This window comes from Quercus lobata, chromosome 11, assembly GCF_001633185.2.
Source record: "Quercus lobata isolate SW786 chromosome 11, ValleyOak3.0 Primary Assembly, whole genome shotgun sequence".
In the NCBI taxonomy this organism is placed as follows: domain Eukaryota; kingdom Viridiplantae; phylum Streptophyta; class Magnoliopsida; order Fagales; family Fagaceae; genus Quercus; species Quercus lobata.
Genome location: NC_044914.1, coordinates 12,838,193 through 12,853,415, shown reverse-complemented (window position 1 = coordinate 12,853,415; position 15,223 = coordinate 12,838,193). Strand labels below are relative to the sequence as shown.

Sequence of the window (15,223 nt, the reverse complement as noted above, 5' to 3'; positions counted from 1 at the left end):
GGATACTGGAGGTATTGTAAAATAGCATAGTATAATGATAAAGTGATTTTTTAAAATGATAAAATAGAGTAGGAATTAGAATTTCAGGATGCTGATGCTCAAACATTGTTTGGCGTTTCAAAACTCTACCACGCTTGCAATTAAAAAATGGATAAGTTTCTCAAAAAAAAAAAGAAAAAAAAAAGAAGAGGAGGATAATTTAAATAACCGGTTTAAAAAAAAAAAAAAAAAAGGTTGCAATTAAAAAAACCCTACCAATTTCTTTTCATCAGACTGCTTAACATTTTCTCTCTCTAAACCAAAAAAAAAAAAAACAAGCGATGCTGCGATACAGAGAAAGGGAAGGATAAAAAAAAAAGAGGCTTGCAATCCAGTGGAGAATTGTGCGATTAAACGTTTGTCTCAAAGGTATTGAGATATGGAAATAGGGATCGGTCGTTAGGGTCGCCGCCCATATGTTCTGTTTTTAGTTTTAGAAAGTAGGGTTTTTGTCGGGAGATTCATTTGGGTATTATTTATGATTCAGGTATTTTGGTTTGATTGGTTATGATTTAGGTTTTTTGGTTAGGAGTAGTTTTGTTTAATTTATGTAAATAGACGGGTTAGCTTTGGTTTAATCTCTTACCTGGGTTGCTGTCAATTTAGGGATTTGAGATACGGAGATAGAGGTCGGCGCAACTCTGTAGCCAATGTAATTGGAACTAAACACAGACCGATGAAAGGTACGTATAAATTCTCTGAGTTCGAATTTGAATTGAAATTCGAATGTTCATTCTCTTTCTTTAGATGCTTTGTTGTGAATATTAATTCTTACGGCATGGACAAGAACGGCAGAACCCTAGAAGTGCACAATGTTTTGAATTGCTGCCTCTCCTCTCTCTTTACTGTTTTCTCTCCGCCAACAAAAAATGAAAAACCCATTTGTTCTTTGATATTTAAAATTTCAAATACAATTACAAATTAATAATTTTTTTTAACAACTTAAACCGTTTCACACCACTTAATTTTTTTTAGCCCTTGAAAATGTGTAGGAAAAAACATGTTTGCCGATTAATAATGGTTGATTGCTCAATGTTGCTGCTCTGCGCATCTATTACCTGAAACTAAAATGTGTAAAACCTTTTTAATGTTTGTGGTAAAAAATCATGTTCCCTGTTTGATTGTATATTTGTTTAAAGGAATGTATATTTGTTTTAAAGAATCAATGAATTTTTTTTTTTTTTTTTAGTAAATTATGTTTTTTTTCCCTTATTGAACTTGATTAAATAGCCAACATATTGCTTAAAATTATGTTGTTGAATATTTAGGGATTAACTGTTACTATTCTTCTGTTTTGAACAGAATTTCAGTAACTGTTACATTTAACTCTGTTCTTCACTTCCCACTTGATCATTTTGACCATAGCCTCTTCAAAAGGTAGTCTTCCTTCATTAATACTAGCATTCCTCTTAAACCAAATATGATACATAGTAGAGCAGAATGCCAATCTAGACACAATTATCATCCTTGAGAAGAATCTCATGCCAAAAGAACTTTGGGATTTTTTAAAGGCACCAACTCATTATGGTTCACCATATATTCATCGAGAATGAACAATCACAAAACAAGTGATGCCTACTTTCAATTATCTTTTTACAAAGAACACACTGAGTATCAAGATTAGCACACCATCACTACACATTAAATCTGTTATGTACATTCTGTTGTGAACTGTTAGCCTTAACCAGCCTATAAACACATGCTTTGTAATTACTTTGGGAAACCAGATGATGATCTTCATGATTTAAACTTGGGGAATTTCTTCCTAATATAGTTTCATGCACCTGCACAAGAATATGTCACTTTTTTCTCAGTAATCCAAATTAGCATATTTTCCCTTCCAAATTAGTTTGCAGTTTATATACCATAGCTGTCCAGTAAAAGCTGCAAGTACCATCTAAATGCTTCAGATTTTGTGGCAATTAGAAGCTACTATAACATACAAAATTATTGTGAAAGGCTAAAAAACCCTTAAAAATGCATGAACCTGCCATCATCTGAATGAGAGTTTTTAATTAATTTATTTTTGTATTTATCTGTTTAATGATTCGTTATAGTAAATATATATAAAATGCAGTGGGGCAGGCCCAATTTTTTTAGGCAATATAGCATTTGTTTTTGCATTTGTCCCAGATTCCAAACTAACCTAAATTAAGTCAAGTGCTTAAATAATTAGAAAAATTAAATGGGATCTAGCAAAATCTGAAGGATATAAAGATGAAAAAAAAAATCTATGTACTTCTATTGATCCTCTAATTGTCTTCGATTAATGTTTTTGATTTGTCCATGGATCTTTATTATTATAGTTTGCTTGAATGCTGATTTTCTTTTTACTTATCTCATACTTTGTCTTACATTTTGTTCATTTACTCTATTTCTATTTCAATTGGCTTTGATTTGCATGTTTTAGCCAGCTTCTGTCTTTACTAATTGATTTCTTCAGCCAATTCTCCCTTTTACTTATTTCACATCCTTACCACTACTTTTTGTTATTCGAATTTGAATTAAAATCTGGATGTTTATTCTCTCTCTTTCAATGTTTGGCCTCAGATTATAATCTTTGTTTTTCCTACTTTACTAACATTATAATCTTTTCCAATTTGGAATTATTATATTCTTTGATTATTTACTGCCTTCTTTGAAATAGAAAATTAGAGATAATACTAAACAAAGGTGCACAATGTCGTCAGGGACAATCTAAGTTAGATGGTCTGCATTCATAGGAATAGGCAGTTGGTAAAAGAAAAATGGCCAAATAAAACCTCTCCCTCCTTCCAATTGTTAATTTGACACCCATTCTATTTCGCTTCTTTTCTGCAACACCTATACCCAAGGTCTGCATTTTGTTACTTGATGTGTTATACTCTTTATTTTGATGCCTTCTTCTTGATTTATCGTAATTCTTTTTTTTTTTTTTTTTGGGTGGCATCATGAGGTTTAGCCCTTCAATATGTGTAGAAAAAAACATGTTCGTCATTCAATAATCGTTGATTTTGTAGCATTTTATTTTTTTCAATATTTGTAGGTTTTGGTGTTTTGGGCTGTTTTGAATAAGTATATGATTCATAAAGCGTTTCATGTTCACATAATTTTTCATATGTGCATGCATCCACCCTTTGGTATTCGTTCTTGAGTTTTTATTGAAAATTTTGCTTCGCAACCCAATGAAGAGATAAAAAGAAAGTAGTGGGCTGATTTTCTATTGATGAGTAATGGAATTTTAGGGATGTGCTTTAGCAATACAACATTTTGAATCAAAAGAAGGGGTCACATATTAGGTTTTACTTTCTCTACTAACAGAGGTTATATTTATTATATGTGTCCATTAAGGGTTGAGGTTTGGCTACCTTTTCCCCTTATTTCCTTTTTCTTCAACAATTTCTTGAGTTCTGTTTTGTTTAGTTTTCTTGAACGGATTATGTTTTGTCGATGGCTACATGCTAAAGTTATTGAATGCTTAAAATGAGGGTTCGTTTTTGTGATCACATGATTATTACACTTCTTTTTTTTTCTTTTGCATCCTATTGATCTTATGCTATAGGAATTGATATTAACCTTCAAAGAAAAAGTAAAAAAATTGTTTGTGAGTTTTTTGTCATTTTCTTAAAGATTATGGTGCATTCTGATCTGGGTGCAGTTCAAAAACTGAGGCCTCACTTGGTTGATGGCAAAAAATAAATTTCTCTGGTGCATTTTAATCCATGGTTATTTTTGTGTGCAAAAGAATCCTCTTCTGAAATAGGGGACTCTGTTTTTATCTCTTTTCAAAACTACACTGTAATTTCTCACATGTAACTTTCTGAATTCTGAACTAAATTTTGTGGGCTGTGTATGGTTGTGGTGCAGTGGGTATTCTTTGCTTAGTGATCCCCAGTACAACAAAGGACTTACCAATGCTTTGGTCATTCAGTTGACTCCTTACTACCAGTCTGTACTTATTGTCATGCTAGCAAAAACAGGGGTTTCAGCGGTTTTAACTATTATTGGATTTGAACCAATGACTTACTGCTTACTATTCAAGGGGAGGCGGAGCGCTAACAAAGAGAAAGCATTATCACTATTTGAAACTGTTTTCCATCCTACCTGATCTGCTGCTTTTGAAGAGTGATTGAAATTGTAAAACTTTGAAATCTGAAAGTGTAATGTATTTTGTTGTTGTAACTTTATAGTTGCTGGTGGGTGAATTTTCATTTATAAAACAATGAATGTGATTGCTATTAAATTGACAGAAATTGCATGTAATTCATTTAGTAGATCACGTTTGGTTGGAGGACACCTCTTATACTTTGAGTTTCACACTCTAGAATACATTCAAAGATAGTGTGCAACAGCTAATGTGGCATGACCACAAAGCTGAAGCTGCAAAGGGGTATCAAAGATTTGATTGATTTACAGATACTTCTCAATAATGCTTAAAAATTTGCTAAAAATTCTACTGCACCAATATAATATGGACATCTAATCATGGTTAAAGACCATTTTAGACCATTTTAGAATCTGTTTGTCAAGTATACACTAACAGCATGTATGGATATACAATGGTTGACAATCATATTTATCTAAAACTAAGCAAATGGTATTCTGCAACATTTCGTTTCCAATTATTGTCTGGAACTGTTGAGGTTGTTTTCTTATTAATCAAGGCTGGCTAAGTACACTACAACTCATTACTTATCCCAAGAAAAAAGTACAGTACGACTCATTATAAAAGAACAAAGGAGAGATGCCTTTTAACTAAATTAGAATGTTTAGGTAATTAGCCATGTTAAAAGAACATAGAATCGCTACATAACATCATGAAAAGTTAGCTTCAGAGATCAGATTCATGTCCCCATAAATGTTTGCCCCTACACTTCCGATTTGAATCATCCATTATTCCAGTATGGGATCTCATACTTGCATAATGCATGAATGGTCCAATTTATGCAATGTAAACAATACATTGTAAGGGATATGCTACTTCCACTAATGTTATTGAGTGGGTTTATGAAGCAAGTATAAACATGTGCATGTCTTTATGTGTGCGTATTGGAGGACAGAGAGGGGCACAGTTGTATAGAAGGCAACCAGATTTCTGTGAAGCACTGAAGTATAATTTTTCTCAAATGGGAATATATGTCATACAAGTATTATCCTTTTTTTTTTCTTTTTTTTTTAATATATTTATATTTTTAAATTATTGAAGGAATATCTTTTAAGTACCTTTCCAAACAAACAGATTGAGCATGTCCGCCGTAAAATCAATTGCTTTGTGGGCATTTGCAAGATTTAGATAGTTCAAGGCTTATTAATTTATTAACCCTTGATAAGGAGGGTATTATGCTGTCATAATATAAAAAAAAATTAAAGTTTTAATCAAGAGTTATATTACTTGGCAAGCCAAATTTTTATCTACCATGATAACCATTTGGAATAGTTTTTAACTTTCAACTTTAAACTTTTTAACTTATTTGCTTACATACATTCTCATAAAATCCCAAGATTTTTTAGATACAAATATATTACTGCCTTTTTTCAAAAAAAAAAAAAAAAAATGCAAAGGTAATACATATAAGAGAAATATTTAATTTTTAATTTTTAGCCAAGTGAATTATAGAGTGTAAAAATTGAAGAATCCAAATCCAACTAGATTCTAGATTGGATTTCAATTTTTCACCACGTATTGATTTTTTTTTTTTAAATTTTTGTGGCAACTGAATTATTGGATGAAAAAAATCGAAAAGTCTAAATCCTATTAAATTCTATATATATATATATATATAATATGAGAAACCATTATATATTTTAGAATTGTATGATTTAGAAAAAATATAAGATAATACAACGTATAATTTGAATCTCTTCCAAAAACAATGTATAATTGTAATTGTTTTTAATTATACCCATGCATAGTGAAAAGGCATGTCTGTTTTATTTCAATGTAATTTGTCAGGATCCTTTGTAAATACCACCAAAGTTTGGGTTCACTATTTCTGGACATTCCTAAAGTGCCACAATAAATACAAGACTTAATTACAATTTAAAAGATAGGAATTCTTTATTTTTGTGGATTCAACCAAGCGGCACATTCTTTACAAAGAGAATTGAAATATTCTCAAGTGCCACATTGAATATAAGAACAAATTAAATATTGACTTTTTGTTTCATTTGGTTTAATGTTTTGAGTTTTTTTTTCTCTCTCACACATACAAACAAAACTCTTTGCATTTCATTTCATCATTTTCACCTCTTGCACCTCTACTCCTTTATATATATTCCTATGGATAACCCTTCATGTAAGAGTGTCAATTAGGGTTAGCAGGCAGCGTGGACTGAGGTAGTCAGGCAGAGTGTAGAGGTGTGACGTGAAGACTGGGAATTCGAGCAATGAGGCAGAGGCGTGAGGTGATTAAGGCAGAGGCGTGAAGATGAGTTTTTTTTGTTTGATTAGTGTAGAGGTGTGACGTGAAGACTGGGAATTCGAGCAGTGAGGCAGAGGCGTGAAGATGAGTTTGTTTTGTTTGATTAGTGTTAGGGATTTCAGATTTGGGGTTGGGTTGGAAGTGGCTTTGGTTTAGAGGGGAATTCATTTTGTTTGATTAAGGATCTTGGGTTGGCTGGCTTGGCTGGACGTGGGCCAATTTTTTTTTGTTTGTATTGGACTAGAAAAATTGTTCAAATTTTTTTTTTTTGGGGGGGTGCGGGGGGAATGTCTATTTTTTTATATACTCGAGAGGAAATTTTAAAAATTTTGGGGGAGCCAAGTCGCTCCGCCCCTAGTTAGCATGTCGTGGCAGTGTCGTGTCGATATAGGAGTATTCAGCTAAATATTTCAACCTTGAACTAGACTCATTTAATAATTGTGTCATGACTCTTCATCCCTAAGACTACCTGTTGTTGAAGTAGGTTAACACGACACAACACGACCCACTTGACATGCTTAATAAATAGGTCGCGATGGTTGATACGAATGTGACCCGACTTATTTCAACCCGCTTAATATTAAACAGATTGGAATATTAGTGGTGGTAATTGCATGTCCTTGTGCTCTTGGATTGGCGACGCCAACTGCTGTCATGGTTGCAACAGGGGTTGGGGCTAATAATGGTGTGCTGATAAAAGGAGGAGATGCTTTGGAAAGGGCTCAAAATATTAAGTATATGATATTTGATAAAACAGGAACCCTAACCCAGGGAAAGGCCACAGTTACAACAGCAAAAGTTTTTACAGGAATGGATCGTGGAGAATTTCTTAGATTGGTGGCCTCTGCAGAAGTGACTTCCAATTCCCTACTAGTTTTCCAGTTTTTATTCAAAACCTCAGCTTTGTGTTTTTAGATTTTCCCAATTCTTGGCTCTGAATTATGGTGCCAGAGAGAGTTCCCAAGAAGACCTCATAATATGACAACAATAAAATAAAAAATTCTTGCCATAATATTTTGACTCCTAAAATGGAAAACTTGCTTTTTACGTATGTTATTCTGACATTCTACACATTACACATGCAACATATATGGTAGCAGAGGACATACAAACGATTGAGTTTTCATTTTCTCCTTCTTCACCTAACACGATTTATTCCCTTCTTTGGGGTGGCGTGGGGGTGATGAAACTTCTATATATATATATATATATATATATATATAGTAAGCAACAGAATAGTAGCATAACTTTTATTCTTTATTTTTATTCCCTGGCTTAGGCTAGCAGTGAACACCCGTTGGCAAAAGCAATAATGGAATATGCACGCCATTTTCATTTCTTTGATGAACCTTCTGCAACCAAGGATTCTCCAAAACATAACAAAAAGACCAATTCCAGATGGCTTTTTGATGTCTTGGAATTCTCTGCTCTGCCAGGAAAAGGTGTCCAGTGCTTTATAGATGAAAAACTTCTTTTGGTGAGTGTCCTTTACATTGAGATATGTAAATGTCAATTCATTCTTTAAGATGTGCTTCATTACTTTCTGGGATTGCTTACTGGAATTAATGTATCCTGAACAGGTTGGTAATCGGAAACTGATGACTGAAAGTGGAATCACTATTCCAATCCATGTTGAAGATTTTAAAGTAGAGCTTGAAGAAAGTGCCAAGACTGGCATACTTGTTGCATATGACTACAGCCTAATTGGTGTTTTGGGAGTTGCAGATCCACGAAAGAGAGAAGCTGCTGTGGTTGTAGAGGGCCTTAAGAAAATGAATGTCATGCCGATCATGGTTACAGGGGACAATTGGAAAACAGCTAGGGCTGTTGCTAGGGAAGTTTGTATATAACTTTTATGTGTTCTTCGGTTGAAGCCCGGATTTTAGCATTATGAAACTCAAAATTCTTTGAGTTCTGATATTTAGGCAACTATTATATTACTTTTCTAGGATCTGAGAGTTCGGTTCTTATATAAGAAAATACAGAAACTATGAAGGAGAAGATAATATGTGAGAGAGAGAGAGAGAGAATGAAAATTATGATCTCAATTGAATAATGAATCTGTACAAGCTCTGCGTCTAAATACTAAAACAGAGACCTGGAGAAATATCCCAAATCTGTTACAACCAAAAATCAGTTACTGCACGTGTAGGATTCTGTTATTCCACGTGTGAGGTTCCTCCAACTTAAATACAATGAAAGCTACAGGTAGTTTTACATATAGGAAATACAAAACTACAACATCAACACTACACTAATGTCGTTTAGACAGAAAACTTATTTCTTCGTTGCTTTCTTCTTCTGCTTTATCTCTTTTCTGTCTTGAGCTGCAATCTTGATACTCCCCCTCAAGATGAGAATTGGGATTGTGGATATTCACAATACACATCTTGGATAGTAATGCTTGCAATTGTTGACCACTAAGAGCCTTTGTGAGGAGATTAGCTAGCTGGGAATGAGTAGGAGTAAAAAACAATCGAATGACCTTATCTTCAACTTTATCCCTGACCAAGTGGCAATCTATTTCTATGTGCTTGGTTCTTTCATAAAACACAGGATTTTCACCTATGTAAATGATTGCTTGATTGTCACAGAAAAGCATAGCAGGTTTGGGATGAAAAACCTCTAAGTCCTTTAACAAAGCCAGAAGCCAAGTTATTTCACATGTAGTAACAGCCATGGCCCTATATTCTGCCTCAGCAGAGGATCTAGAGACAATGGATTGCTTTTTGGTCTTCCATGAAATGAGTGAATCACCTAAGAAGATGCAAAATCCGGTAGTGGATCTTCTAGTGTCAATGCAAGAAGCCCAATCTGCATTTGTGTATGCCTTTAGATGCAAATCAGACTTGGATGAGAAAAGGATGCCCTGACCAGGAGTTCCCTTAAGATATTGCAACACTTTATAAGCTGCATCCAGATGAGGTTTGCGTGGCTTGGACATAAATTGACTCAATTTTTGTACTGAGTAAGCAATGTCTGGTCTAGTTATGGTGAGATACAGCAATCTTCCTACTAGCCTCCTGTAAACACTAGGATCAGGTAGTAATTCTCCACAAAACTTGCTTAACTTCAAATTTTGTTCTATAGGAACCTTACTTGGTTTGCAACCTGTCATCCCAGCATCTTTAAGTATCTCTAAGGTGTATTTCCTTTGGCATAAAGAAATACCTTGGTCTGATCTAGCCACCTCAAGTCCAAGGAAAAATTTCAAGTTGCCAAGGTCTTTCAACTTGAATTCTTGATCCAAAAACACTTTAAGTTCTTCAACAGCATGAGTATCATTGCTGGCAATGAGGATGTCATCAACATACACCAAGAGAGCTATAAAAGACTGATTAAATTTCTTGGTGAATAAGGAGTAATCTGACTTAGATTGTTTGAAACCACATTTCAAAATGGTAGATGAGAACTTAGAATACCATTGTCTTGAGGTCTGCTTAAGACCATACAATGACTTATTCAGTTTGCATACCAAATGCTCCCCCTTGCTGTGAAAACCCGGAGGCAAATGCATATAAACCTCCTCATGGAGATCACCATGGAGGAAAGCATTGTTCACATCAAGTTGAACAAGGTGCCAGCCCTTCACAGCAGCAATAGCAAGAACAGTCTTCACTGAAGTCATCTTTGCCACAGGAGAGAAAGTATCTGTGAAGTCTAAACCCTCCTGTTGAGTGAATCCTTTTGCCACAAGTCTGGCCTTGTACCTCTCTACTGTTCCATCAGCCTTATATTTGATTCTATAAACCCATTTGCACCCAATGGCCTTTTTGTGAGAAGGAAGAGAAGTAAGAGACCAAGTCTGGTTGGATTCCAAGGCTGCAATCTCATCAGCCATAGCATTCTGCCACTTAGGGTCCTTGATAGCCTCAGAATAGGACTTAGGCTCAGAAATAGCAGTGATTAAGGAACAAAAATGGGCATAAGAAGGGGAAAGACCAGAAGAATCAAGATAATCAGAGAGAGGATACTTGGAACTTGACATAGAGGACCTGGAACCAGACTTGATGGGTGAATTGGAATGAGCAAACTGATCATGAACAACATTACTGCATTTATAATTTTGCAAATAAGTAGGAGCTTTACTGATTCTTGTAGACTTCCTTAAAGAAGGAATGGAAGCAGGAATGGAATCAGGTATAGATGCAGGAATGGAATCAGGTATAGATGCAGGAATAGAAGCAGGAAGGGAAGTAGGTATGGAAGGAGGAATGGAATTGGAAATAGGATCAGGTATGGGATCTGTAGAATGAGGAAGGTTAGAATCAAGAGAATGAGTAGATGTAATATCTGGAATGGATGAAGGTGAAGTAGGAGTGGTCAAAACAAATGTAGAATCTGTAATAAGAGTGAATTTGGTATGGGAATCAACAATGGGAGGGGCAACAAAAGGTAAGGGGTCAAGATAAGGATTTGGGGAAGGAAAAAGATGAGGTAAGGTAATTGTGGAATGAGGGGAAGAAGAATATGTGGAAGAAATGAATGGAAAGACAGTCTCATGAAAAAGGACATCCCTAGAGACAAAAATCCTCTTGGTGGCAAGATCAAGCACCTTGAAACCTTTAACCCCATAAGGATAGCCTAGAAAAACACATGGTAAGGATCTAGGATCAAACTTTGACCTATTGTGAGATAAGGTAGATGCAAAACAAAGGCATCCAAACACCTTTAGATGATTATAGGAAGGGATTTTGTTGTAAAGTTTCTCAAAAGGAGTTTTGTTGCCAAGGGTAGAAGAGGGCAGCCTATTGATAATATACACAGCAGTTAAGACACACTCACCCCAAAAGGTAAGAGGCACATTGGACTGAAACTTTAAGGCCCTTGCAATGCTCAATATGTGTTGGTGTTTCCTCTCCACAACTGAATTTTGTTGTGGAGTGGCTACACAAGAGTGCTGATGCAGAATTCCATGCTTAGCATAAAATTCTGGTAGAGTAAATTCCTGAGCATTATCAGTCCTAATGGCCTTGATTTTAGTGCTAAACTGTGTGGATATCATATTGAAGAAAGAAATTAACAAGGGTCTGGTTTCAGATTTGTTTTTCATGAGGTACACCCATGTGGATCTTGTGGCATCATCAACAATGGTAAGGAAATATCTAAAACCATCATGAGTAAACTTAGCAAAGGGACCCCATACATCACAGTGAATAAGATCAAAAGGAGTTGCAGACAAATGATTAAAGAAAGGGAATGGAAAACGTTTCTGTTTGGCAATGGGGCAAAGAGTACAAGTTTTATTGCTATGAACATTGCTTACATCAGGTATGCAATCATGTAAAGCAAGAAGCTTAGAATCTGAAGCATGTCCTAGTCTAAGATGCCAAAGAAATGGCTTGGTTATGACAGGAACATTAGAAATATTATTGACAAAAGTACCAAAAACAGAATCTAAAATGGAAGAAGCTGCAGAATCAGATTTGCAAGGAGTTGTAGATAGCAAGTAGAGGTTGTTATGTAGTTTACCCACTCCAATTGTTTTCCAACAAGAAAGGTCCTGTATAAAACACAAATTGGACAAGAAAATGAAACAGCAAGACAAACTTTTTGTCAATTGACTCACAGAGATCAGATTGAAAGTGAAGGCAGGAACACATAACACATTCTCAAGTATAAGACTGGCTGTCACTTGAATGGTGCCAATGTGTGTGACAAGAACTCTTTCACCATTAGGTAATTGGACAAAAGATGAGATAGAACTGGTGATTTTAGTGAACAAATTGACAGAATGGACAATATGATATGTTGCTCCAGTGTAAAGGACCCAAGTTTGCCTATCAAAGATTGTTTTACTAGCTAGATTATTGGCAAAAATGGAATGTTGCATACTCAGGCAGACAAAATCATGAAAAGAGTCACAAGGATTACCTGAAATGGCAGAATTGGCTGTGGCTATAGCATCATTGGAATTACTAGAAGTGGATGCATGAGAATTCAGTAGAGATAGCAACTGTTGATATTGCTCTGAAGTGAAAGGGAAGGGATTGTTCTGCTGCACAAATTCAGATTGACCTTGGATATCATCTACCATAACCTGATTAGCCTTGGCCATCCGTCCATTCTGCTTGTAACCTGGAGGAAATCCAACAAGTTTGTAACACTTTTCCATAATGTGTCCAAGCTTTCCACAGTGGCTGCATACAGGTCTTCCTTTGCTAGCATTGCCCTTGAAATTTCTACCATTGCTGTTGTTTGAAGAAGAACCTTGATTGAAGACTTGGTTCTTAACAGCAAGTGCAGTTGATTCAATAGAAGGAGTACCATTAAAGGTTGAAAACCTTTGCCTTTCTTCCTGGATTACCAATGAAAAGGCCTTATCTATTGATGGAACAGGCTCCATCATAAGGATTTGAGTCTTGACTTGTGAATAATAATCACTCAATCCATTGAGAAATTGCATTATTGAGTCTTGATGATAAAGCTGTGTAATCTTATCATTTACTCCACAAGTGCATTTGCCACATGAACAGCTTGGCAGGGGCCTGAGATTCAACAGTTGATCCCAAGTAGCTTGAAGATCAGTGAAAAATGTTGTCACTATAGAATCTCCTTGCATTATACTGGAAATCTGCTTCTGGAGCTGAGAGATTCTTGGTCCATTTGCTTGTTGAAAACGGATCTTGAGTGCATTCCACACTGCACGAGCTATGTCTCTGTAAATAACACTAGCTTTGATGTGAGGTGAAACAGAATTTAAGATCCAAGATGAGATCATTGAGTTGCATTTCGACCAAGCTTGCTTCTCAAGCGGTGTAATCGCCATTGCAACAGTGATGGAACCATCAACAAAGCCAAGTTTGCTCTTAGCATCCAAAGCCATTATCATTGCTCTAGACCAGGTTGGGTAATTATCCTCAGTCAGGTGTGGAGCAACGAGGATCGCACCAGGAGATTCACCATGATGCAAAAAGAATGGACTGTGAGGATCTTCCATTGGAGAAAGCTCGCGATGTGAAGAAGTAGATGAGGTAGTTTCTGTGTTTGACGCCATTGATAAAGGCTCAAGCTCTGATACCATATAAGAAAATACAGAAACTATGAAGGAGAAGATAATATGCGAGAGAGAGAGAGAATGAAAATTATGATCTCAATTGAATAATGAATCTGTACAAGCTCTGCGTCTAAATACTAAAACAGAGACCTGGAGAAATATCCCAAATCTGTTACAACCAAAAATCAGTTACTGCACGTGTAGGAGTCTGTTATTCCACGTGTGAGGTTCCTCCAACTTAAATACAATGAAAGCTACAGGTAGTTTTACATATAGGAAATACAAAACTACAACATCAACACTACACTAATGTCGTTTAGACAGAAAACTTATTTCTTCGTTGCTTTCTTCTTCTGCTTTATCTCTTTTCTGTCTTTCTGATGTGAGCTGCAATCTTGATATCTTACCCCTATAATATCAATAATGTCGTAACCAAACTTTGAGGTTTTCATCTAAAACTCTATATTCTGTGAGTTCTGAAAAATAAATGATGATGCTGGGCAGGTTGGCATCCAAGATGTAATGGCAGAGATAATGCCGGCGGGAAAAGCTGATGTTGTCCTAAGCGTAGTTGCAATGGTGGGTGATGGAATCAACGACTCCCCCGCGCTAGCTGCTTCTGATGATGGTATGGCAATTGGCGCTGGGACAGATATTGCAATAGAAGCTGCTGATTGTGTATTGATGAGAAATAACTTGGAAGATGTAATCACAGCCATTGATCTCTCAAGGAAGACCTTTACACGTATACGATTGAATTATGTGTTTGCCATGGCCTACAATGTGGTTGCAATCCCCATAGCTGCTGGGGTTTTATATCCTTCTCTAGGGATGATCATGTTACCACCATGGGCAGCTGGTGCATGTATGGCTCTCTCATCTGTAAGTGTAGTATGCTCTTCTTTGCTTCTTAGGAGATACAAAAATCGTAGACTTACAACCATACCAGAAATAACTGTAGAGTAGAAAGAGAACTGAAAAATTTTAGGCTACGGCTTTGAATTGAGATAAGATGGGGGTTCCATTAGAGTTTGATATCCCAATTTTGTATATTTCTGTTTTTCTTACACCGAGGGTGTAAGTTTGGCACCCCATTCAATATAAATCCCCTAGTATAATAATGTCCTTAATGCCTTTTCTTTTTTAATTTCTACTTTTTTCCCACTTTGTTATTATATTTTTATTCAATGAAAATGATTATGCTCTCTCTCTCTCTCATTGTGGGGTTGTGCATACATGTTTCAGTGTTTGTGTGCACTAGGCACACTTGCATTTCATGTGAATTTACATGAGGAAAGAGAAGGTATTTTATGTATGGGATATATGGACTCTCCCTCTTACAGCATGTGTCCCACACAATGTGGAGTCCATATGTTGTGAGAGGTTGAATGTATATATCTAATGTGTGAAATAATTATTTAAGAGAATGTTTGTTTGTTTGTGTACCATATATAAATTGTGGGAAAGTTCTCTAAATTGTGGGTCTCAATATATGCAACTGTACGTTACTATGGTATCCACCATCCCTTGTATGCCCGGCAATGCCTTAGGGAGTATCATTGCCGAATGTATCTACTGGAGTGGGAACCAGTTCCAAGGCCACTCTCACCACACCCTACTCCCACCTAAACACCCACTTACGATTAATGATATTAGACCTCCTAATGCACTAACTTTGAAAGCAATTATAATAACTCCACTAACACTTGGCTATACATATGAGAAGCTAAAGGAGGAAGGGGGGTTTTTTGGGATGGAAAAAGTGGAAAAAGGAAGAGAGAATAGA

At 35.8% G+C, this 15,223-nt stretch overlaps 1 protein-coding gene and 1 long non-coding RNA gene across 3 annotated transcripts; both read left to right on the top strand.

Annotated features, from left to right (window-relative positions):
• Nucleotides 1-238: 238 nt before the first annotated feature.
• On the top strand, nt 239-4,309 carry LOC115967462. 2 transcript variants are annotated; one of them, XR_004086460.1, is made up of 3 exons: nt 239-526; nt 646-722; nt 3,886-4,309. It is a non-coding gene; the product is annotated as an uncharacterized LOC115967462 (long non-coding RNA). The 2 variants fall into 2 exon arrangements; XR_004086461.1 differs by having other exon boundaries at nt 240-408.
• Nucleotides 4,310-5,042: 733 nt separating this feature from the next.
• On the top strand, nt 5,043-14,403 carry LOC115966411 (copper-transporting ATPase RAN1-like). Its single transcript, XM_031085649.1, has 5 exons — nt 5,043-5,165; nt 7,029-7,292; nt 7,720-7,917; nt 8,021-8,278; nt 13,942-14,403. The coding sequence occupies exons 1-5, from the start codon at nt 5,043-5,045 to the stop codon at nt 14,401-14,403; spliced, it is 1,305 nt and encodes a 434-aa protein (XP_030941509.1).
• The last annotated feature ends 820 nt before the right edge of the window (nt 14,404-15,223 follow it).